This window comes from Hypomesus transpacificus, chromosome 13 (assembly GCF_021917145.1).
Source record: "Hypomesus transpacificus isolate Combined female chromosome 13, fHypTra1, whole genome shotgun sequence".
In the NCBI taxonomy this organism is placed as follows: domain Eukaryota; kingdom Metazoa; phylum Chordata; class Actinopteri; order Osmeriformes; family Osmeridae; genus Hypomesus; species Hypomesus transpacificus.
In genome coordinates, this window is record NC_061072.1 from 7,213,152 (window position 1) to 7,238,683 (window position 25,532).

At 43.3% G+C, this 25,532-nt stretch overlaps 2 protein-coding genes across 3 annotated transcripts in view; both read left to right on the forward strand.

The window, feature by feature from the left end:
* The first annotated feature begins 4,013 nt into the window (after positions 1–4,013).
* Positions 4,014–14,935, forward strand: LOC124475243 (nitric oxide synthase, inducible-like). 2 transcript variants are annotated; one of them, XM_047031685.1, is made up of 27 exons: positions 4,014–4,409; positions 4,563–4,660; positions 4,843–4,893; positions 5,112–5,207; positions 5,541–5,689; positions 5,839–6,001; positions 6,112–6,203; positions 6,312–6,453; positions 6,544–6,683; positions 7,412–7,586; positions 7,669–7,770; positions 7,924–8,118; positions 8,260–8,342; positions 8,701–8,845; positions 9,022–9,126; positions 9,268–9,317; positions 9,877–10,051; positions 10,355–10,487; positions 10,731–10,809; positions 11,025–11,215; positions 11,405–11,574; positions 11,714–11,924; positions 12,041–12,128; positions 12,371–12,492; positions 12,707–12,855; positions 13,068–13,262; positions 13,505–14,935. In XM_047031685.1, the coding sequence occupies exons 3-27, from the start codon at positions 4,843–4,845 to the stop codon at positions 13,547–13,549; spliced, it is 3,246 nt and encodes a 1,081-aa protein (XP_046887641.1). In that variant the 5' UTR covers positions 4,014–4,409; positions 4,563–4,660; the 3' UTR covers positions 13,550–14,935. The 2 variants fall into 2 exon arrangements, with proteins under 2 accessions (XP_046887641.1, XP_046887639.1); XM_047031683.1 differs by having other exon boundaries at positions 4,014–4,155; positions 4,317–4,660.
* Positions 14,936–18,047: 3,112 nt separating this feature from the next.
* The window catches only part of LOC124475838 (caskin-2-like), a 29,579-nt gene continuing 22,094 nt past the window's right edge, over positions 18,048–25,532 (forward strand). Inside the window, 2 exon segments of the mRNA XM_047032679.1 lie at positions 18,048–19,089; positions 21,076–21,437. Of these exon segments, the coding sequence (XP_046888635.1) occupies positions 21,344–21,437 (94 nt within the window). The 5' untranslated portion in view covers positions 18,048–19,089; positions 21,076–21,343.

The following is a 25,532-nucleotide window of genomic DNA, read 5'->3' on the forward strand; positions in this document are numbered from 1 at the left end:
ATGCCAGGGGAAAATTTGAAAGGGGCATTTGTTTCACAATCGCTCCATTTGGCAGGGATTTGGCATTTGACATGCAGCTGTCCCATGTCTTGTCTGTCATTGGCTAACTCCGGTAACAGCAATAACTGTATATTTTAAACAAACGTAGAAGCTTATAATTCAAACCTTATTAAGACACATTAATTTACACACATCCTAAAATTCCATTACTCCAGTCTGTTTATGTTGAGTTTTGTTTTCCTTTTAAGCTATGAGACCCATTTTGATGAATAACAACTGGAGGCCATGAATACACGGTTACATTTAAACAACATTATTGATGCTTCTTTCCTTCTCTGTTTTCCAATGGCCACCCCCATAACCAAAAGTAACTATACAAAAATACTGTATGTTTAGTTGTGTGCCACCTTTGATCAAACAACATGTACTGATATTTCTTGTGGAGCTCCTGTTACCTAATTAGCGTAGCATTACATGGCAAAAAGCAGAGCCCATAAAAGTTCACAACCGTGTAAACTGGCAAACATGCTTAAGATATTACGCAACCATATTTCATTATTTTAAGGCATTTATTTTTGTCTATGAGATAATAGGCTACGATTTGACATATCCATAACTATGTTTGTCTAGCCTGGGTGCCAGCCGAACTTAGCCCCGCCCACAAAACATTTTGGTCGGGAAGTTCGGTCTGGGTCGGTTGGGGAAAAAATAATGCCCGAACAAGAGCTGTTCGTACCAATCAAATTGTCAGAGCGGGCTTTAGACGCTTTTTACTGATCAACAGTAACGTAATCAACCACGTCACCAAAGAGCGCTTGGGTTGAATCTGTTTTCAACAAACAACATATTACGTTGCTCTGATTGGTTGTAGGTCTATCCAATTGACCTATCGCTAAGCCCCGCCCCTCGAACGCAAACGGGCCAAAGGCAGCTTAGTAACAGCTGCAGTCGGACATCTTGTTTACAACTCTATAGAGTAGCATTAGGAAAAGGGATTCTTCTCTTGTTTTATCGGGTTTGTTGTAATTTAAGCGTAAAAACAATGGTCAAACAATGTGCATGGGGTAGATGCAACACTGATACGAGGTATCATGAGAGGATGGGCAATTGAGTATATTTTATCCCATTTCCCAAACCAAAACAAGACAGGGCCAAATGTCTCCGGTGGATAAAGCTGTGTGGTAGACCACATAGTCAACTCCACGTAACGAAGATAAAGGATGTCGTCACAATATTGTCATTGACAGTACCGGCTTACTTTCACCACTAATGTTATGCTAGGCTAAGGCAAGTTATCTCTGGTTAAAACTAGCTAACGTTAACGTTATTAGCTATGTATAACGTTTGGCTAGCTATTCACTAGCTAGAAAGTTAGGACACTGCCCTGTCACTGACAGCTATAGGGTAAACTAATAAACATAGGTTTACATCTCAGTGCCTATCCAGATTAGTTAAATTAACTGAAGGTAAATTAATGTAGCTAACCTAACCCTGCAGTGCATCAACAATGCTGGTCTTGCCAAGCATTGGATATCCACAATTCAGGATACGATTTGCCACAATTCAGGATAACAACATCCAAGACTCTTGGATGTTGTTTTCCTGAATCGTGAATGTCCGTGAGATGAAGCTTCTCCTTCTTGCATTGAGATCTGTAAATTCTCGCCTTCAATTTAAGCTTGTCATCCACCATATCTACTTTAAAATTCTGAACGTATCCCTCCATTCATTGCATAATGAAGACCCTTTTGACGGCGAAGGCCGCGTTCACACTTTACTTATTTTTTTCAGAAAAAAGCGCTGCCGTCAGCAACTTTTGAGCGCTTTTTGAGCGCCTTTTCAGAAAAGCGCTGGTTGAAGTCAAGCGCCTTTCTGACGAGAATTTTGTAACCTGAGCGGAAATCATATAGTCTAGCCATACATTATTATCCGTTATTTTCCATTGGTTTCTTATCGACAGTCCCAAACGGAATACGCGGGCGTAGAATTCAGACGAAAACCCGCAGATTTTCCAGTAGAACGAATTGGTCTGAGGCAAAATGTAAATACACTTTTCAACTCATATTACGTCTCTATTATCAATACGTTAGACAAAAATGCTAAGAATTGAAAAGGAAACACTTATAGACCCAAATTACAGCAAGAGACAGGGCCAGGAAGTTTTCAGCCGATCTTTATGAGGATGGATCAATACTTTTTTGCAAAGTCTGTCAACTTTCACTCGACCATATTTATGTTGTGGAACATCTTCGGTCGCTCCAACATAAGAACAGGAAGGCTAGCTGAATTCCGCAGATTTCCGCAGATTTTCAGTCTGAATAACCGCAGAAAATGTGAAAAAAATCTTTGTATTCCGTTTGGGCCTGCTTATCGACAGCTAGCTACTATGGCCAATAAAATGCAATTACTTGCTTTAGCTTTGGCGTTTGAGGAGCCATAGCCCTAGTCATAGCCTGGTAACTAAGGTAGGTTACTAGGGAAGGTACACTCGTACCTACTCTCCTTGTCCTGATTGGTCAGCTGTCAAAAAGGCGCTTGATGTCACCCAGCGCTTTTCTGAAAAGTTGGGAAAATTGAACTCAAAAAGGCGTTTTAAACGTTTTTAAAAGGCGTCCGCTTTTTAAAAAAGGCGTCCACCTTTTTCCTTTGCCCATAGGGTGGCATGTAAAAAGGTGCTGAAGGCAGCTTTCTCTGAAAAAATAGGTCAAGTGTGAACGCGGCCTAAAACTTTAGTCAGCTGCAATAGCTTGTCCGAGTTTGCAACAGTAACTAAGGGGGGCAGGGCTTAGCAATAGGTCAATTGAGCGAAGAGGCATTTGTTTTACGAGTTCGGTTTAAAGTGGTTCCTTCATCCTGAAAATGTTTAATTATTGCCGTGTTTCAGGTTGTACCAATAGGGCAGATCGAGAAAAACATTTGGAATATTATCGACTTCCAAAAGTTATTAAAAACCAGGGAGAGGAATGCCAGAGATTATCAAAGGAAAGGAGGCGCTTGTGGTTGGCAAAGCTCAACCAAGATCTACGAGGGAAAAAACACGATTGAGAGTCACTTGGCTACACCTTGAGTATCGCAATGATATCGTACAGTTAATGTTAGGTTGGTTGATGTTATAAGATGTTATTGCATTACTTACTTTGGCCTTCACAACACAACGGTAGGTACAATGGGGCTTAATAGGGAGTGGCAAGGCTCTCCTTAAACAGGCTCTGGCCTGGCCATTCGGTACGTAAGTCATATTTTGCAGGTTGATTTTCGACCAGCGAATCAGCGAACAGAGGGAGTGGCTGAGAACGATGACGTTGATGTCGTGCACTAGTTTGTGTTGTAGTTCCGTATTGGCGGCGGAGAAAGATGCGAGCAAAGCCATTCGGTCCATTGTGGCAACACTGCAGAATATCTATAAACTAAAGCCGGAGCAAGAACAAGTTTTGCTGAGTTTTGTTGGTGGTCATGATGTTGTGGCCCTCCTCCCCACGGGGTTCTGGAACAGTTTGATTTTCCAGCTACGGCAGCTAGATCTGTTACAGTAGTGGTGAAGGAATCGGCTAAGGCGAACGCTGGCGATTAGTTATGGCACATCAGAGTGGCTCTGGGCAGATCCAATCGTTTTAAACTTCAACAGAATACCCTACCCGCCTACAAGGAAGTCCACACTTGTCAATGGAGCGAGAATCTCAACCAGAATGGTTGAGATTGAAATCTCAATGCTAAACGTTGAATCACTATTGCAATATTGATGAAACATAGGGTAGGGGCCTACATTGGAATAACATTGATTTATAGTTGTCCTGATTAATTGATTAAACAACAATTTGTAGTTGACCGGGTAAACAGCAACGATGTTAAAAAGTAATTGAATTACAGTTGACTGGGAAATGAAAAGATGATTATAGAGCTAGTTGACCGGGAACAATGATTGAAAAGTCATTGAAGTTGACCGGGAAATATGATCGAAAGGTGATTGAGTATAGCCACCTCCCGGAAGGGGAGGGATCTGCAGGTTGGGATCATAGAGGTTGGGATGTCTGAAGTTTGACGCTGCAAAAGACAATTATGATAAATTACACGTTGTTGGTTTGAGATAGTGTTTAGATATATCAATGCAGGAGGCTACCTTACTAAGTTTCTGTGGCAAATCTTTAACAAGTGAACGTAAGAAACGGTCGTGACCGACTGTAAAGGGGTGGAACGTTGGAAAGTTTGACTGCAGATCTGTCAAGTCGACTTGCTTACACAGACAACATTTTCATCAGCATAAAAATTCACAACTGAAAGTTATAACTTTGTGTTTGTTTGTATGTTTTCTGTTTTAGATGCCCTAACTCAGCAAATGGGGACAAGAATCTCAGAATTTGCATTTGCCCAGGCCGAACAAAAATGACTTTGCAATGTCCCAGACAGGAAAGGTGGGGTGGTGGACACCAAACAGAGCAGGAGTGAAATTAGCGTTGACAGCAGAATGTTGATACAACGTAGTTTCAATTACTTTTGTTATCTGGGTTACAAAATGAGTCACGACGTGACTTGTGTTTTCCTCTATCCTTATCTAACTATTTAAGGGAATATTTCCTTATGGTGGTGAAGGAGGCTATAAAAGGGCATATAAATGGTGCCGGTATACAGTAACTTTCAGTTGTGTGTGTACACCTGACTTGAGGTAAGGTATTGCCTTTACTTGTCAAATTGAGCGTTCCTTTATTTAGTAACACATGTTTTCGTTAGTTGTAGATTGGACATCATTTGACTTAATTTTATATTTCATTTAACTTAACTGCTTTTACATAAATGTTAAGTTCATGATGCATCATTGATTTCATATGGAATAACTCATCTTGGCAGATGAAAGTGCTTCAAGATGACAAAACTAGATCTCAGTTGGCAGAGCCAAAGGTAAAAAAATTGATGGAAACAATATTATTATTATTATTTATAGAAAATGGGCTCATCTACTTCAGCATGCCATTACTGCCAGGCTCAAATTTTTAGTGTGGTTATCAGCAGAACTAGCCTATGTAGCCATAACATGCCTATAATCTTGTTATGGTCTTTATAATTATCATTATTTTGAGAATATAATTTGAGGATCCATATTGTTTTTTTGTTTCCAGTTGGAAACGAGAACCAGATGTCCGTTTTCATTAGCCATCAACAACATCCAGAATGGCTCACGCTACCAGGACACGCTGCACAAGCAGGCTGCCAAGGTTTTCTCAGACATGACAATGTTTTAATAGATTGTTTGCCGGCAACTCAAGCAGAACTAGATTATTATTGCATTTGACAGCGACAACTAAGTCATCTGTCAATATAGTCACAATGTTCACATGCCAAAAAATGCCTTTTTTTTCATTATATCATGTACAATATGATTTGTTAAAATGTACTTCTGTCTGTACCTTAGACAGAATATGCACATCTTAATTAGCATTTTCTTTTGAATTTTCTCTCACACATTATTTACCAAAACAATTCCACAGTTTAATATAGTTTTGAGTACAATTATAGTATTTAATTTAAACTTTACATTTTGCTTTCAGAATCAGGCATGTGACTCAATCAGTTGTCAGGGTTCATTAATGACTCCCAAAACATTGATTTGGAATCCCAAACTGGCTCAAACTGCTCACAATGAGATACTTCCCCGGGCTATTGACTTAATTAACCAGTTATTCAAGTCCAAAGTAAAGTAAGTATCTAGACACACTGATTAAGGCCCAACCAGACTATATTTAATTGCACAGTTTACTTTATGCACTTGATGTATGAGTTTGAGTTTTTTAGTTTGAGTTTACCAATCTGTTAGACTTAAAGTTATTTATTTAAATCAACCGATAGTCCCAAAATTGAGGACCATCTTGCAAGATTGGAGACTATTGTAAAGGAAATTGATGTAGCTGGAACATATGAGCTGACATTGGAAGAACTGTCGTTTGCGGCCAAACAAGCATGGAGGAATGCTCCAAGATGCATTGGTAGGATTCAGTGGTCTAATTTACAGGTGAGAACAAGTATTGTCTCTCCGTCTTGGGGAGAGATGTGTTTATTAGTCTGATGATGTATTTTGTGTGCAATGAATACATTTGTGTTTATTTATTTATTGTCTTACAGGTTTTCGATGGCAGAAAGTGTACAACTACTCAGGAAATGTTTGATCTGTTGTGCAAGCACTTAAAGTATGCCACAAATGGCGGAAACCTAAGGTGAGTTAAGAAAGTATTTTTTGTACAAAAAAATAGCTCTTATTTTGAGCTAAAACATGTAGTCTTGATAATCTTAGGGAGAAGATTCCAATATCTCTTTCTTTTTAGGTCGGCCATTACCATTTTCCGTCAGAGAATGACTGGTAGGGGTCAATTCCGGGTGTGGAACAGTCAGCTGCTGAAATATGCAGGGTATCGAATGCCCGATGGAAGTATCCAGGGAGATCCCTCCAGTCTGGAATTTACTCAGGTAATTTTTTGCCTGAGCTGAATAACAGTCTTTATTCTATGCAAGGGTTTCGATACAATACAAAATAGATGTTCTGCTGTGCCTTCAAAGATATGTATCCAGCTTGGATGGAGACCGAAATATGGCCTCTTTGACATGTTGCCTTTGGTATTGCAAGCCAATGGAGAGGATCCAGACTTATTTGAAATTCCACTGGATTGTATTCTAGAAGTTGCCATGGAACACCCACAGTGAGTGACTATTACCCTTGGTTCCACATGACATTAGTTATACAATCACTACTTTCTGTTTCCTATCATAGCTTTTGATTGATATTGAAATGGTATAAATGTGATGCTTGGATTTTAACAGGAAACCAAGTTCAAAAAATGTATGTGTGAAAATCTATACAGATTTCTTTATTATCAGAGCAAATTTGATGGTCTATTGTCATAAAGGAGAGCATTTTGTGGTAGCTAATTAAGTTGCTACAAACAATTGGTCTGTCTGTTTTCAAATAAAGGTAGCTTCCAAATCTGGCACCTCAGACCTCAATGGGAATTCTCGACACTGTATAAAACCTGTCTGCATTCCACATCCTTAGCATGCCTGTCCAAATAATTCCCCAAATCAAGCCAATGGTTTTCTACTTTATTGCACAATAATTCACTGGTTTCAATACTAAGAAGGACAAGGTGTTTCAAGTTTCTTGTGAATGAGAAAATAACAGGATCTCAGACTGTATGTGTAGTGTGTACCGCACTGCAGTTAAAAAGAGTAGAATTAAGGGATGACCTGTCCCAATAACACATTTTTATGAAATTAGCTTGATATCAGGTAAATCGATTCATATTTTGAAACAGTTGCATTTTAGCAGGGAGTGCCTAACCCTTTTACTATTGGGTCCAAATTATAGCAAACTGACACTCAATATGAGACTCTACCTGTTTTTAAACTGCTCCTGTTCATTTCCCTTCAGGCATGAATGGTTTAAGGACCTTGGACTGAAGTGGTACGCTCTTCCAGCAGTTGCTGGTATGCTTTTAGAGGTTGGCGGACTGGAGTTTTCAGCATGTCCCTTCAACGGCTGGTACATGGGCACAGAAATTGGTGTCAGGGACTTTTGTGACTACCAACGCTACAACATTCTTGAGGTAAGGTTCTGCATGATACACCCCATTGGGATGTGTGCTTACAAAAGCGGAATCGCAATTGAGGACTTTTTGGTTGATGCAGGAAGTTGGCCGCAAGATGGGCTTACATACTCAAAGGCTGTCCTCGCTGTGGAAGGACCAGGCGTTGGTGGCCATTAATGTTGCAGTGATGCACAGTTTTCAGGTTGGTAATCTGTGATATGACCATGAGTTCCACTAACCCTTAAAGGAAGTTCTTAACACCATTTTAGGAGACAAAAATCTGTTTGAAGGTCATAATTGTCAAGATTCTTCAATATACTTCATGAAAATGCTATTTTTTTCTGACTGGATGCAGAAAAACAAAGTGACCATCTCTGACCACCACTCCATGGCAGAATCCTTTATGAAGCACATGGAGTCGGAGTACCGGCTCCGTGGTGGCTGTCCCGCAGACTGGGTCTGGTTGGTTCCCCCCATGTCAGGCTCCCTCACGTCTGTCTTCCACCAGGAAATGGTCAACTACATCCTCTCTCCATTTTACTACTACCAGGTACTGACAATCTGGTTTGTGTTAACTACATATAAAAACTGTTTATTTATTAAATCAGCTTCTGCAGAGCTGTGTAAGAACAGCTTTTACTAGATACAAAAGTACAACGTGTGTACCTTTACATCTTATTTTGGAACCTAGCCTGACCCCTGGATCAGCCATAACTGGAGCGATAAGAACAAGTTCATGATCAGACAGAAGATCAGCCTCAAAGCCGTGGCCAGGTAAGGTGCTGTGGACCAAATTGTGATTTGTATTAACTCTGATGGAATGGCCATGCATTTTGAAGACAAAGGAATCAGAATGAAATAAAAGGATAACTTACTTAAGCTATTCCGATGTAACATGTAAAATGCTCCTACTCGGTAACTCGGTAATTCTACAACAAAATAGGAACATTATACAGCTAAGATACTAAATGGATTGCGGTTGAATGGTTTGCTCGCCTGAGATCAGACAAATTGAGGAGACCTGAGGGAAAAAGTGTTTGTGATTTGAGCTTCAGCATGATGAGCAGTGGTCATGTGATGTGTGCTGTTGGGTGGTGTGAGATGGAATTACATCTGTAATACCATCTCGTAGGGTAGTCCTCTTGTCCTCAATCTTCATGAGGAGATTCCTGGCAAGCAGGGTGAAGTGCACAGTACTGTTCGCCTCCGAAACTGGAAGTTCACAGACATTTGCCCTGAAACTCCACACCATCCTTAATGGTGCCTTCAACTCCAGGGTAAGACACTATTTACATAACATCTTAGTGAAATTATAATTTATAGGGGCTACTTACAACTCGAGTTAACAAGAAGCTCATAACATGATGATTCATTATATTAATGTTCTTGTACTGAATTTATGACTGTTTTCCTACTACTTTTAAAATCAGAACCATGTCTTATTACCTCTCAGATGCTTTGCATGGAAGACTACAACATCAGTGACATAGACACAGAAAGCCTCTTGATTGTGGTAACCAGCACTTTCGGAAATGGAAGCCCTCCTGCAAATGGAGAGGTGTGTGTGTGTGGTAGAATAAAAGTAATTTCCTCCACATGTCTCAAACAACCCTAACCCTACATAACCCTCTAAAACAAATAACATGTATTATCATTATTATTATTATTAATAACAATAAATTATGTTTTTAATCCCCAGAGTTTTAAGGAGAAACTTTTCTCATTGCGGCATCTTTGCAAAAAGTTGAGGTTTGTATCAAATGTACAGTTTGCATTGTTGTGGGCAGATTCAGAGAGGTTGTTCAAGGAGGACAGAAGTCAGGTTTTCTTTGGTTCAAATGCAAGAACTTTATTTGATTGATCATCAGGGATAAAGACAGTGGGCTTTCTGCGGTGAAAAAACCCTACCTAAGCATAAGCAAACAGTCACACAGTTCACCTGAGGTAACCTTTCAGTGACCTCGTTTGACGTGATTTAACATAAAGTTTTGATCGAACGAGTTGCAATAAGGTACTCACATTAAGGAAAGTTAGGACTGCGTTCATAACATTTTATGTCCAGGGCCCCTTAGATGTCTTGGGCAAGTGCCCAGTTGCCCTAATGGTTAATCCGGCCCTGTGTGACCTATGCACCTTAGTAGTGAGGTCATCCCAGGATAGTTCAGACGGTTCAGTGCTAGTTCACATCAGGACACTCAAGTTTAACACGGTTTTTGGCCACGGCAGCATCCTCTTTGATTAACCATAAAACAACGGAAAGATATATGTCTTTTGATTTTGAAAGTATTTTCTCTTTTTGAACACCCAGATACTGTGTATTTGGGCTTGGCTCCCAGATGTACCCCAAGTTTTGTGCCTTCGCTCACACAGTGGACGACAAGCTGGAAGAGCTGGGCGCTCTGCGGCTAGCTCCCATTGGAGAAGGGGATGAGATGAACGGACAGGAGGAAGCTTTCTTGGCATGGGCATCTGTGACTCTCAAGGTTGATAAACTGCAGAGGGATTCTTTAAAAATAATTTTTGAATCCTGTGCGGATGATAATGCATCAGACAAAACCCTTTAGCGTGAATACAGTCCACTTGTGACTGTCAAAAATCAGAATTTAAATGATAAATGGGTAAGTGATTTACTACCTTTAATGATTGGCACTTGAATAGTAAGTCTAGAAATAGTTATTACACCCTATTTAGTCCTTATATTACATCTGGCTGCTTGATGAATGTGGAAAACAGATAATTTCATTATTTCATTTCATTATTTTATCTGTCTGTTGTTATGCATTTAGGTTGCCTGTGAAGAGTTCAACATCCAAATGCAGTTGAGCTTTAAGCTGCCAGGGGCGGATCAGCTTTGTGAGTCATGGGAGCCCATGAAATATCGAGTTTCCCATGAAAACAGCCAGTTGGACCGCTGTGCAGGTACCTACAGCTTCAGAAGGCAGTCCAATCTAATAAAATCCATTCAAATGTCTGACCTGAAAAGGTAGACCAACGGATAAAGAGGAACCACAGGGCGTTTAGAAATGCCTCTCTTGTTTTTGCAAAGGGGATGAGGATGTTCTTCTCTGTTCTGTTTAGTTAAGTTAATGATTATCTATAGAGGTTTAATTAAATGTATCGTTTTTTCAAGTTTGAAACAAATTATTAATCTTTTCTCTCTAGCACTGGCAGCTGCCTATTCTAAAACAGTGCTCCCCATGAAACTGAAAAGAAGACAGGATCTTCAGAGCTCTCATTCAAGGTCTGCATTTGTAGCATCGCAACCGGGATTCAATTGGTTTACAGATAGGTTACTGTTGACTGTCATTAAAAGGATGTTCAAAGCTAATTAGAATAAGACATACATTATTCCTCTTAGGAATAATGTTTTTTGGCCCTACTGTAAAACAAGTATTATTGAAATAAGATTGGTGACAAAAATCATTTGGGTAAATGGTTAATCCTCTTTGTTTATAGTCAGTCCACTATTCTAGTGGAGCTAGAGATGGAAACAATGAATGATTTCTTGAGCTTCTGTCCTGGTGACCACGTTGGTATATTTCCTGGGAATCCACCACAACAAGTGGCAGGCATCCTCAAGCTCATCCCTAATGCTTCCCCGATCAACCAGAGCCTTTGTCTGGAACATTGCAGTGACTCCTATTCTGGTAGAACTTTTCTTTGGTTACAAAAATATTTGTATGCATTCAGATACATTCAAGAGTTTGATCATTATACTATGTAAGTACTACTAAAAGTAGAAGTTTTAGAAAAGGGATGATCATGAACTGCTTTGGAGGGATTAAGAAGTGAACAAGCACGCTGGTAAGATGCAGATTTTTCTATTTCTCCTTTAGATAACAAGAGAAACTGGGCCACCGTGGACCGTATCCCAGCATGCCCTTTGTCACAGGCTTTAACATACTTCCTGGATGTGACCACACCCCCCTCTCAGAATCTACTCTACAAACTTTCTCAGATCACAAACCAGGAGGAGCATCGCCAGCACCTGCTAACTCTGGCGACGGTAAATCAAATCAGTATTTGTTCACTCTCTTCCGTTCCAGAATGCCCTGGAACACCTTCGTATTCAGTCATGAGAAGATGCCATTGTAGGACGTCATGTCCAAAATGTTGTTTAGAACATTTTGAGTTTTTTTGTTTAGGACGTCAAGGAATATATGACATGGAAGATGTTCAAGTGTCCCACGTTCCTGGAAGTCCTAGAGGAGTTCCCAACCCTGGAGCCATCAGAGGCCTTTCTCTACAGCCAGTTGCCTTTGCTGAAGCCCCGCCTCTATTCTATCAGCTCCTCCCCCGATCTGAATCCCAATGAGATCCACGTCACAGTTGCTGTGGTAAACTACCATACTGAAGGTAGATAGATACCTGGATGGATATGTTTATGCATCAATCAAATCTGCCTTTAGCAGAAAGTGAACACATGATGCATGATGAAATAGCTTTCAGCTTCTGTGTCCTCCTTTCCACAGAGGGACAGGGTCCTCTTCACCATGGGGTATGCAGTACCTGGCTAAATAACATCAATGAAGGAGACATGGTCCCCTGTTACATCCAAAGGCATGGGACATTTACAGTGATTATCTCTATGTTTACACATATTATGTTAGAACACTAGGATCCAAATGAATAATGAAACAATATATAAGTGGAGCAGATCAGCATGTTAAGTCTGGGTCCACCCCAATGGTGCTTTACCACAATGCTGCCCCCTTGAGGCAAATGTCAGTTGTACTGATTGAATGTTCTCCTCCAAACCTCAAGTCATATGTAGTGTTTGTTTTGGTTGTGATTGGATACAGCTCCAGTGGATTTCATCTTCCTGCAGAAGCCAGCGCCCCAATCATCTTAGTGGGGAACGGAAGTGGGATCGCCCCCTTCAGGGGGTTCTGGCAGCAACGACTGTATGACATGAAATGTCCAGGTAACTCAGTGTTAAGTGTGTGTATTGCCCATGCTGTAGTGTCCATGCACCCTTGAGGCAGTTTTAATCCTGATTCTGAAGCAAATGGTACCAATAAATGGTACCCTGGGTGAAGAAAATACAAATAAATCTGAATATATGTTAATGTACTACATTGTATTAGAAACACAGTAAGATGTGTGACTTTACATGGTCCCTGATCGGTTCATTTTAGGATTCTCTGGAACTCCGATGAACCTGGTGTTTGGTTGCCAGACTTCAGAGACTGACCACCTGTACAAAAAGGAGACACTAGACATGAAAAGACAAGGTGTTCTGAAGAACGTAATATCGGCATACTCGCGTCAGCCAGGACAACCTAAGGTATAAAGCATGACTTTTGACCCTTTGGCCTTTACTGTTAACTGTTAAAATACCAAAATGCTTTTATTTCTTTTTTTTATTGAGGATAATTAATTTAAGGAAAATACAAATTGTAATCAAGTTGTTCACAGAGTTTTATGGCACTGGTGGTCACTTCTGCTGTGCAGGCTACTGCTTCTGGTGTCTAAACATTGTCTCTGATATCTAAATAGGTCTACGTGCAGGATATCCTGAGGGAGAAGATGGCCGAAGAGGTGCTGACAGTTTTGCACCAGCAGGGGGGGCACCTCTACGTGTGTGGGGGGGTGAACATGGCACATGGGGTGACCCTCGCGGTGCAAGACATCCTGTGCAAACAGCTTGGCATGACCAGCACTCAGGCAGAGGACTATGTGACCCAACTCAAGGTTGATCTCCCTCCTCCCTCAATCTGTACATCATTACACATTTCAAACACTAGAATCATCGTTTGCAGTTTCCATGCAGCTAATCTAAATTTGGGTTTCAGTTGCTAATGTAAAAAATAGAAGCATGTTTGAAAACAAAATTGTAGGTAACTGTAAGTTATGTCATTACATAGCAATGACCTTACCAAATTTCATGATTTCAGATGTTATAGTTCATACTGAATAAAATGTTGCATTTTCAGATCAAAAAGAAATACCATGAAGATATCTATGGAGTCAAGGTTTAGAAATGGGATGGTTATGAGCTGCTGAGGATTTCAAGGATGTCACCAAGGATTTTGACAGCTGTGGAAGACTTGTGTAGAAACTATGTGTCAGCTTCTAACAGTTTTTGGTAACCGGGTAAGATCTTGGGTTGCCTTTAAACATTTTGGATTATTAATAGACTTCATTTAGTTGTTAATATTGTTTTTGCGGGGGATATCTGGGGATACATTTTTTTGGGGTTTACTCTTCCATTTATGCTGAACTGTCATCAAACCTTCCTATTTTCCTTCTACGTACATTTTAACTCTTCAAGATATTCAGATTAATTTATGGATTTAATTGGATTGTTTAATGAGTCAAGAGACCACTTAAATTAAAGAGCTGAGGACCCTGTCTTAACGTTCCATATATAATTTAACATGTTTTCCAAAAAACTTTTTATATTGTCGATTGAGGATTTTACATTCAATTATTTATTTCTATTTGTTTACATTTGACAATTGATCTTGACATGTTATGGTGCAAAAACAAAAATCATGTTTGCAATGTGAGACTTTTGAGAAAATAAACTTGTTGCCCTGCAGGACTACAGTACATTAATGTGTTTCCTAAAGCACTGGTGTACTGTATATCATTTCCCATACGGAAACCCTTTGAGAACCAAACTTTAAATTTGTCTGTTTGTGCCCAGTCTGTCAATAAATGTCAGTAACATGACATGAATCAGACATGATATAATCAGAAATCTATTTGAATCAACTTCAAAAATACACACACAGAACCTTTCTTTAAATGTCACATTTAATGATTTTAACTACTGTACTTCAAATCTACACTTTTCCCCCCCCAACATACATTTGACCACATTTGAGGAGTCAATCACAACTCTTACACCTTGGCTTTCAAAGGCCTCTGAGCAGGACGATGTTTCTATACCGTGTTTTGTATTCAAATGACTCCTACCCAACTGGGCTTTAAAGAACAGTTCCTCCATCACTGTCTGGTCACAAACAGAACTCCCTGGGTGTAGACGCCATGGCACCCTGAGTCACTAGCCACTGTCCTAGGGAGCTGACTAACTCTTTCAGCTCGCAGCTGCTCTGTAAAGTACTCCTGGGAGGAGGGAGGTGAAGAGAAGATAAAGGCTAGAGGAATATTGTCATCAAGGACTCAAAAACTGACAACTTTTCAGTAAAAGCCATGTCTTCAACTAACAGATTAGTTGATACTTGCTGGCTATCGACCAAGTGTATCTACCCTTCCCTCACTTGTTCGGGTGTGGTGGTGTTGAGAAGCAGGACCTGCAGCAGGATGCGGTCTATGCCCATCCCCACAAATCAAATCAAATCATATCAAATTTATTTGTATAGCCCTTTTTACACGCAAGCATGTCACAGAGGGCTTCACATGCGCCCATAGAACTGCCCCTCAACCAACCTAAACCCTCAAGGAAGACAAGGAAAAACTCCCAGAAAAACTCCCACCGGGAGAAAAAATGGAAGAAACCTTGGGAGGAGCAATTCAGAGAGGGATCCCCTCCTCCAGAGACGGTTGGTAAGAGAGAGGAGCAGAACACAAGCTAAACATAGTCATACAGTGTCAATGGGTTTTGAAACACCAAAATCCATTGTTCGGCTTTATAGACGTTGGATGGGACCGGGAAACTCGCTGTTGGCCGTCATGGAGACTGGATTCCGGGTGACGACCTGGTTCAGCGTTGGCAGACCGACGACCAAGCAGGTCCTGACAGCTCAAACCCCCCACACCACAGGGAATGTGTGGGGGGGGGACAGAGAGGAGAGCAGGGATTAGAGAATGCCAGGAGCAGCTAACAGTTACAGTCAAAATAGAATGAGATCCCCACCGGTCAAGTGTGGACTAGTGCAGCAATTTAACAGAGCAAAAAGGGTATTTGATGCAGCCCCACACACCAAAACAACGACAGCCCCCCTCAGTTGGAACATGAAATCTGTTCCAGGGGAAAGAACTCTAAAGTAGGTTATACTTATACGAATAAGGATGAAAACAGCCAGTCCCCCGTTGTCTCCAACTAGTAATAAAAACTATAACAGTAACAATATACAGCAACGGAACTATAATAATAATAATACTAACAATATACAGTAACAGGTTTACTTTATTTGTAACATCTAGCTGGGCAATGTGAACATAAGCTATAATTAAAATTTAAAAGTTACATGTGATACACACATAGGCAAGCACACATCCCAGGTTTACATAGAAAGTACACACATACTTCCCTTTAACAATCATAGAATTGACTAAACAAGAACGTTTTTAATCTAGTTTTAAATGTCGAGACAGTATCAGCTTCCTTAATTGAGATGGGTAATTTGTTCCAAAGAAGAGGTGCTCTATATGAGAACGCCCTACCTCCAGCAGTTTTTTTCTTAACTTTGGGTATTACCAGATAGCCGGCATTTTGAGATCTTAGAGACCTTGCGGGGCAATAGGGTGCAAGGAGACCGGAGAGGTACAGTGGTGCCAATCCATGCAGAGATTTGTAAGTTAGTAGTAGAACTTTGAAATCAGCTCTGGCTTGGATAGGGAGCCAGTGTAAAGAGATAAGAGTCGATGTTATATGATCAAACTTTCTAGTTTTAGTCAATAGTCTAGCAGCAGCATTTTGCACCCGCTGTAAGTTTTTTAGGTAGGTAATTGGGAGGCCAGAGAACAACACATTGCAGTAGTCCAATCGGGACGTAACAAAAGCATGTATTAGTTTTTCAGCATCATCCTTTGAGAGGAATTTTCGTATTTTGGCAATATTACGTAGATGGAAAAATGCTGTTCTGGTGATTTGCTTAATATGGTACTCAAATGAAAGGTCTGGGTCCATTGTGACTCCCAGATTTTTTACCAGCTGGCTTTGAGATACTTTGACGCCGTCTAAGTCTAAGGTTAGATGGGATAAATTATTTCGGTGTTTTTTCGGACCAAAAATTTGAACCTCGGTTTTATCCGAATTAAGAAGAAGGAAATTTGCAGTCATCCAAGTTTTCAACCCGGAAACACAGGTTTCCATAGCATGTGGAAATTCTCCCGGCTTTATAGACATGTATAGCTGAGTATCATCTGCATAGCAGTGAAAATCTACCCCAAAACTTCTAATTATGTTTCCTAAAGGCAACATATAGAGTGAAAATAACAGAGGGCCTAAAACTGAACCCTGTGGTACTCCGTATTTTACAATGGAGCTCCTGGATGAGCAACCATCATAGTGGACATATTGTGATCTATCAGATAGATACGATCTGAACCACTGAAGTGAAGTACCAGAAATCCCAACATAGTTCTCCATACGTTCCAGGAGAATCTCATGATCTACAGTGTCAAAAGCTGCACTTAGGTCTAGAAGAACAAGGACAGAGCTAAAGCCCGCGTCAGAGGCTAATAATAGATCATTGACTACCTTGGCTAATGCAGTTTCAGTGCTGTGGTGAAGACGAAATCCAGACTGGAGAGGTTCATAGAGCTGATTTGAGGAGAGGTGCTCAGTGAGCTGTTTTGCCACAGCTTTTTCCAAAATTTTGGAGAGAGATGGCAAATTTGAAATGGGCCTGTAATTGCTAAGACAACCTGGATCCAGGTTTGGTTTTTTAAGAAGGGGCTTGATAATAGCTTGTTTGAAATCGTCAGGGACTTGTCCAGTTACAAGAGATTCATTAATAATTAATGAATTAACCACAGCAGTCTGTGCCGAACAGACTCAAGAACATCTCCGTTTCAAACTCCAGCAGTGGGCCTGCCATATTGGCGCTCCACTAAACCTAGTCAAAAAAAAGTTCCAAGTCAACTGCTTGTTTTCAGAAATAAAACGTTTTTGTTTGTTTTTGCGTTGACCATTCGAACTAGCCACAGTGAGTTGACAACTAGGAATTAACTAGCTTCCAGTTATAGTTGGACTACAACTGATGAAAGGAACCCAGATGTGTACAATAAAAGACTATCAAGAAATTAATTTACACTATTCACTAAAACTGATATAAGTGTACCATCATGGCATTAAGTTATGTTTATTTTCATTATGAAGTTAAAAGAGATCCCCACTGCCGCCATCAATGTTCTGAAATATCACATCCGAATCCGGTCCCAGGATGACATTGAAGAATACTCTTTCATCACTGGGAATGAGCGCCGCCTACTGGAACAGAGTTGTAATCCAGTGGATAAAGGCAATCTCTTGGGAGCACAGGACAAACTAGATAGTGGGCGTGTTTGACACGCTGAGGTTGCTGTCAGAATTCTGAGTTTGGCATCTAAAGCAGTCTCAAGTTGGGACTTTTGATTAACTTAGATAAAATGAACTGCACCCCAAAACTTAGAGCAAGTAGCATGTTCTGAGTACTCATAAGCAGACATCCGAACCTCCCAACCTCCCAACCTGCAGAGACTCATTTCCGGGAGGTGGCTCCCCCCCCCCCCAAGACGCAATCCAGACGCATGAAGTAGGCCTACCCCCTCAACCAGCACGTACACCCCCCCCCCCCAAAAAAAAAAAACGCTGTCATGACGCGCGATATCTCTAACAGAAATGACCATTTCACAGTCGCTCGCTCGAAATACAAAATCCCCGATTTCCGGGAGATTGTATAGCATTTGCGGGCGTCAAGGAACCGCTATTGAAAGGCAGGAGACTCTCGGACCTTCCGGGAGACTTGGGATGTCTGCATATGTCATGTTCTGCCAGGTTGCTTTGAGTTGAGTTATGTTGTCGCAGACATCCCAACCTGCAGAGACCCCCCCCCCCCCCCCCCGGGACGCAATCAGGACGCGCGTTATGCACTTGTTTCGACCATAAATGGCCATTGCACAGTCTCTTGAAATGCGGGAGACTCCCGGAACTCCAGAGAGACTTGGGATGTCGTTAGAATTTCAGTGCCCAGTCTGTACATCTGACAATAAAATACTTGAACTTGAACTGACGTTCTTCGCAACAGGTGTTTTCTCTCGTGGCAGTACCTTTTAACACCGGTAGGTGTCACAAAACATCGTAATTTCTCAGCAACGATAGTTCCCTTTGAGTTGTAGTCTGGTCATCAATATCGCATCTGAAAAAGATACACCAAACTATTCAGGCAGGCTGGGTCATTAAGTCGGATATAATTTCGAGCAATTAAGATAAATAGGTAACAAACTATCCTGCCAGATCCGTGGTTTGGGGCAAATATTTCGACTGTCCTCGTTAATAAGGGAGGAGCCAAACTGTAGAGATCCACACGCTCAGACAGTCTGCGTCTTGCAGGCTTGTTTTGCGTTGTCGGTTACCCTACGCCAAACTGTCTTTTCCTGGTGCCTGTGGCAACGGGCGCCACACAATGAGTTGGATTTACATATTTGCAGATTAAGCGGGATAGCGAGCATTTTGACTTTAAACAACTTTTGAAAAAGTAGTTTTGTTTTCTCCAAAGAGGACCTTGTCCATCCCGGTCCATTCAATCCCATGCCGACAGGCACCTGACTGCGTGGCCAGCTCGCTCTCTACAAAGCGGTCCAAGAATCACCCTCTCCATCTGACAGGCACCCTCGTCGGTGAACGGTGAGACTCAATGCTTCAATTCAACCATGGACTACACAATTGAAAATCTAACTCCGACGAACATTTCAATGTTTACCCTATAGCAAGCTAATTTTCAAACAGCTTTTCAGAATAGTGTTCGCAGTAGGTTGACAAGTTAGCAAGCTTTGTCACTCCATCAACACATCGTTTTGACATTAAGTCCGCCTGCTTGACATGTGTCCGTCCGGAAGATGTTGCTGGTCATTTACGCACTGGCAATGTGCCTGACCAGTCTTTAGATGTTCTGGCATTCATTAAGCGTACATCTGCTCATAATTGAGTATGTCAATGCCCTAAGACTAGGCCTACAGATGTTATATTCGAATGAAGGCTATTTGAAATCGTTTGCTCCGCATTGTGTTTTCTCCATGCAGTTTTAATCTAATGGTTGCCGTGCCGGTCATAACTGTTTTCATGTTGGTGTCCAGGACAGGATAGGTCCTGCTTATTGACCCAGTAGAGACGCAGAGATAGAGAGAGAGACGTAGAGTGAGGGAGAGAAAAAAGACAGAGCGAGAGAGAGTGTGGGTATCAATGGTTCTATCTGATGGCTAACACACAGGGGCTCAAGGCTAAATGTCCTGGTCCATCACAGTCAACCACTGGCCTCTGCCATGGAGCAGACTCTATTAACAACATCAGCCTGTACCCAAACAACAAGCTTCAATAGTATACCCTACCGGAGGGACAACCAGGGAACCAAGGGCCAAACATCAGTGAGATTGGAACGCATTCGAAAACAACAGATCAGCTTGGATGGTGTTTTTGTTCTTCAGGATGTAGTTATTTAAGATCAAACTTTTGCATTTTTAATTCAATGTGCACAGTGTCATAGAGTTGTCATAGAGACTGAAACCATATGAACCGTATGAACCCTAACCCAGATCCTGATAGTTTTCTTCATCTTGTTTACCTTTGAAAACACAACCCGACCAGCAGTTCACAGCTTCAGAATTGTACTCCACCTCCACTTAGGCACACAGACAAACACACACACATTCTTAAATGCCAGGCGGCATGGAGGGTATTGTGCAGTGTTGTGAGGCAGCCGTCAATTTGCCTGGCAGCTTGATTGGGTGCCTTCATTTATGTTCTGCTTTTGCCCAGTAAAAAACAGTTTTTAATTGGAGTTGTGTGGGTAGAACAAGCTTGTTTGATCTTCGATGTGCCTCACTGGCTACTTCAGATAAAACCAGCGGATTGTTGTTGTTAAACATGTCTCCTGGATATTTGGTGGCCGTTCTGTGGCTCGCGTTTCTTCTCCCCAGTGATGGTGATAGAAGCTGGTCTCCTCGTCTCTCCTCTCGTCTCGTCTCTCCTCTTGCTTCTCCTTTTGTCTCTCCTCTCGTCTCATCTCCTGTCTCTCCTCCCCTCCTCGTCTCTCCTCTCGTCTCTTCTCTCGTCTCTCGTCTCGTCTCTCCTCTCGTCTCTCCTCTCGTTTCTCGTCTCTCGTCTCTCCTCTCCTCTCGTCTCTCCTCGTCTCTCCTCTCATCTCTCCTCTCCTCCTCATCTCTCCTTTCTCCTCTCCTCTCCTCCTCATCTCTCCTCTCGTCTCTCCTCTCCTCCTTGTCTCTCCTCTGCTGTCATCTCATCTCCTGTGTGTGTGTGAGTGTACCAGACGAGCCTTGAACTGAAAATAAGTTGTTGATGTTGGATGGACATGTATTCCGACATGGAAAGATCCTCAGGTTAAAGCTGGCGTTCCTAACAGAATAGGCGACTTCCTGGATACAATCATAAACTGGAGCCATGTTAAAGTGATGCCCTGCCAGAGGTCAGTTGTGGATGCCATGGTAATGTGTGTTTTTGCTGTCGGCGTAGCTGAGTTAGTGTGGAGGGCTGTCCCAAACCTCTTGTGACCACCCATGACGTCCTGAGAGCCAGACTGATGCTAGCGGCTAGCACTGGAGCAGGAGAACGAGATGTTCTGTGCATGATGGCCTTCTTTTCTCCCTTTACCTGCAGGGTGTGGCCTTCCAGTTTGCCTGAGGCAGAGACTTCTCCACAGCTCACACACATTCACGCACACGTGCGCACTCTCACACACACACATTCACTCACGCACACACGAGACTGGACTGAAGGGGAGTCAGGAGAGCGACCTGGCCCTGAAGGAACCGGAAGGTTCTGTTTGTCTTGAGTGTCAGCGATGCCTGCCACCTTCTGAAGCGCGCAGGAGCGCGTGTGGTGGAGCAGGGGCCCGGCTGGCGAGGGGCTGCGGGGGTTGGGAGCCATGGGGAAGGAGCAGGAGCTCCTGGGGGCGGTGAAGAACGGAGACCTCTTGCTGACGCACAGACTGCTGGGCAGAGGGAAGAGCAGCAAAACCAGTGAGTGTTACAGGACGAGTGTGTGTGTGTGAGGGGATGGGGGATGGGGGGGGGGACTTCTGAGGAGTCTGTGGGCATGTTTTTGTTGGCGTTGTGTGTGTTGATGCACAACAAAAACAGATGTAGAGAGAGAGGGTGGGGACAGGGAGAGAGAGAGAAAGAGGGAGAGGAGGTTGACTTTAAATATATATTTATTGGGCAGTTAAAACTGCCAGCTAACCACCAGTTACACCACAACAGCCATTTTGGCTACTTACTCATATTGAAACAACAAAACAAAAATCTAATTTGAGAGGAGATGGAGAAAGAGAGAGGGAAGGGATGAAGAGCGGGAGAGGAGAAAAGGAAAGACGAGAGAGAGAGAGAGAGAAGACAGGGAGAAGGGAGAGAGGCAAAAGAAGAGAGGGAGAGGAGAGAAAGGGAGAGAGAAGGAGAGAGGGAGATAGAGAGTACAGCAGTTCAGAGATTCACAGGTTCCTGTCACAGGTTCTGAAGCGGTTCCTCTCATCTGTTCCATCAGGGGGTCTTTATCATAAACTCAGTCAGTATGTGGTTCTGGTTCTGCTCTCGACTACTTTGGCCTGTCTTTCATCCCGCTGTCTGGCCATTTAAAGTTAACAACATGACTTTATCTCTATAAGTGTTGGTACATGTCTTGTGTGTGTGTGTGTGTTGGCTGCATGTGTGTATGTGTGTGTGTGTGTTGGCTGCATGTGCGTGTGTGCGTTCTTATCTCTGCAGATTCCCGCCTCACCAGCGCTGTGCTAATGCCAGTCCGCTCCTTATCCCGGCCTGGGAGAAAGTTGTGGTTGTCTGAGGGCTCTTTTGTCTCCTTATCTCCCTGGTCTCTTGTCGCGTCTGCCCGATGGCCGGCGCGGACGACAGCGATCTCCCACAGGAAACGGACGACACGAGGGGTCAGGCTGGAGACTGTGAGGGGCGCTTCATCGAGGGGGGGGGGGGGTCTGTTTAGGACCAGGAACTCTCCTGCTCCTCTGCCTGAAATGCGTTCTCCATAAAAATGTGTTGGGTCGTGATGACTGAGAAGTGGAGCGACTAGCTACTGGTGTCTGCGTAGAATTGACAGTGTCAGAAGACTTCCTGCCCCTCTCCATGGTGGAGGTTGGGATGTTGTGGGTCCTGGTGGGTCCTGGTGGTCCAGGCCGGCATGGTGACACCTCAGCCCCAGGGCTGAGCCTCAAGCCTGGGCTAGACACCTCCAGACCTCCCCTACCTCCCCATGTCTTTTACCCCCACTTCCCCCAACCTCTAACCTCCACCCCCCACCCTAACCCCTACCTCTCCTCCATTTTCTCGGTGAAAAATGTGACGGTTCACGCTTTTGCCAGCATAGCTCTGCTTGTCTCGATACTAGGTATTTTTTCTACCAGTTTTTCTAATCTGACTTTTCAAGGCTTGGTTTCAACTTGCCTTCAGTTAGACATTCTCAGAGGGTTAATTATTTCTGTATGCATCTCCTGAATAATGAGTCAGCCCACTTCACCAGCATCTTGTTATCCAACTCAGACTCTTAAGGTGAAGTTGACAGCCCCCTCCCCCTCCATCTCACCCTCTCTATCTCAAACCCCATCTCTTCCTCCCCCCATAGCCATGCCCAAATCAGGGATTACCCATATGGCCGTAGGCTCAGATTAGCCCGTTGTCCAGAGCGCTAGGAAGGTGTGCGTGTATTTCAGTGTGTGACTGTGTGCCTTATGTGTGTATGTGTGTGTGTGCGCGATGATGCACGCACGTGTGTGTGTGTGCTCACACATGTACGTGTGCTCATACGAGCGTGTGCGTCTAAGCGTGTACCCCAGACGCGCCCCTGGTCTAGAGCAGGTCCTTGCGTGACCCTGTCTGACCTGAGGGGTCAACAGCAGAGCCCCACCCAGGAGATGAGCCCTCTGTCCAGCCTGTCGGCCAGACACACAGCAGGCCGGGGTTGGGGGGGCCGTGGAGCAGAGGGGTCAGACACAAGGGGGGGGTCAGACACACCATGACACAGAGAGAGTTATACTACGGTCACACACACACACACGGACACACTGGTGGAGTTTCACACGGACACACCGTGACACACGTGTAGAGTTTCACCATGGTCACACACACACCCTCTTTCAGACGAACGAGACTCTGGTTAGGAGCGTCTGCTCGTGAATACACGGAGACACTCACGAACGCCGCGCCCTTACCGACTTGTACATAGACAGGCAAAAAAATCACATGCGCCTACACGCACAAACCCAACCCACTCATACGCAGCCACAGACGTGCGCCAATCCGCAGAGAAGCACACATATGCGCACAACCCCCCCCCCCCCCACACACACACACACACAGACACACTAACGAGGCCACTTTAATCCTGACCCCTTTCTTCCCAGGACAGATGGGCGGCCTGTCGGGGATTGTCTAGGAATGTACCGGAGCACTTCAGAGTGTGTGAGATAATGTCACCTAATCCACCGCAGCGTAACCTAATCCGGAATGAATGGCCTTTTACCAGCGCCCTCCAGCACTCCTCCTCTCCTTCTCCACTCCAAAATGTTCCTCCCTCCTATCTTCTCCTTCGTTCCTCTCCCTGGGTCCTCTCGTCCTCTCCTCTCTCTTCTTCCTCCCCTGTCATCCCCTCTCCTCTTCTCCTCCGTCCTCGACTTCCCCTTCCTCTCCTGGCGTCCTCGCCGTCATTCCTCTCTCTCTGTATCCTCTCCTCCTCCTGTCCTCTCTTCCTCTCCTCTGTCCTCTCCTCCTCCTCTCCTCTGTTCATCTCTGTCTTTTCCTCCTCTCCTCGCTACGCTCCATTCCCCTTCTCCATTCTTCTCGTCCACTCTCCTGTCCTCTGTCTCTACTGAGTGGTGATCTGGTTTGTTGACGCGAGGTCAGTCTGCAGGGGTGGGGGGGGGGGGCTGTCTGCGGTGATGACTTATGTTGGGTCTGTTTGTGCATGGGTGGAGGGAAGAATGGAGGGAGGGAGGGATGGATGGATGGAGGGAGAGAGGAAGGGATGGTAGGGTGGATGGAGGGATATGTAGAGATGGAGGTAATGTCACTAGATAAATAGGCACCTTGTTGATTTAGATGAGGCTGGTGTGTTTGGAGGTTAAGGTTGCATTCTCACAGGGGTATGCTGTTCATATGTGTGTGTTAGTGTTGTAGACTGTGTGTATGTGTGTGCTGCTTGTGTGTGTGTGAGCCTAACGGTATGATGACTGGTTAGTGTGCTGTGCTGGGCCCTATTGACGCTGATTACATTTCCACATTAGTGCTGTTCTCTGTGAGTGTGTGATGGAGTGTGTGATGGTGTGTGTGTATTGACCTGCTGTTGAACACTCTCCTGTCAGCGCTGCGGGCTACACTCTATAGGCTATCTGGCTCATCATGTAGAGGACCTCTGAGCTTGACCTATGACCTCTCAGGTCACTGCGCTATTTGGCTGCAGTGACCTCAGCATCACATGAAATGAACTGTTGACCTGTTCCTGTAATTTGTAATGGGTTTTATGTCCCTGGAGTTTGTATGTTTGGGTTTGGGCCGAATCCCAAAGCTCCCCCTTACCCTTAAGGGCTACATATCACTAAGAAATGGGACACCACTTGGTTACAGGTACGTCATCTAGCACGTATCGATATCTCCAAAGCAAGTAGTGTTATGCACTGATATTAAACGAAATTCGCTGCTAATGGAGTTTACTTAAAACTGCAGACATGCTAGTCAAAGAAATTGTGCAATTCAGCCCTATAACATTAGCGTACCAAACTAGCGATTTTTAGAAACGTTTCAATTAGGAAAATGGTTGCAAATATATATGTTCATGGCTGTATATAACACAAAACAAGACTCATAATTTTTTTATCAATTAATTAAGCCGAAAATATTACATTTATCGGACTCTCTGGATGATCTGGCCGCCATTGTTAGCGGTCGCGCAGTTTCACATAGCCCTAGGTTTCAAGTAAGCTCCCGATCTTACTTAGTTTTAAGGGGTGTTTACCCCTTAGTCTTAGCCCTTCCCCTAGCTCAAAAAGAGTATTCGGACACCACTAGCTCTCCCCGGAACGCGCAAAACTAAGGGGAAGGGGTAAGGGGTAAGGG

What these genes read in the sequence shown, in the direction of transcription:
- LOC124475243 (XM_047031685.1), top strand. Translation starts at nt 4,843, where the DNA reads ATGAAAGTGCTTCAAGATGACAAAACTAGATCTCAGTTGGCAGAGCCA. An exon ending in ACAAATGGCGGAAACCTAAG is followed by an intron (nt 6,204 to 6,311) that starts GTGAGTTAAGAA and finishes CTTTCTTTTTAG; the next exon opens with GTCGGCCATTACCATTTTCC. An exon ending in GGTAAACTACCATACTGAAG is followed by an intron (nt 11,925 to 12,040) that starts GTAGATAGATAC and finishes TCCTTTCCACAG; the next exon opens with AGGGACAGGGTCCTCTTCAC.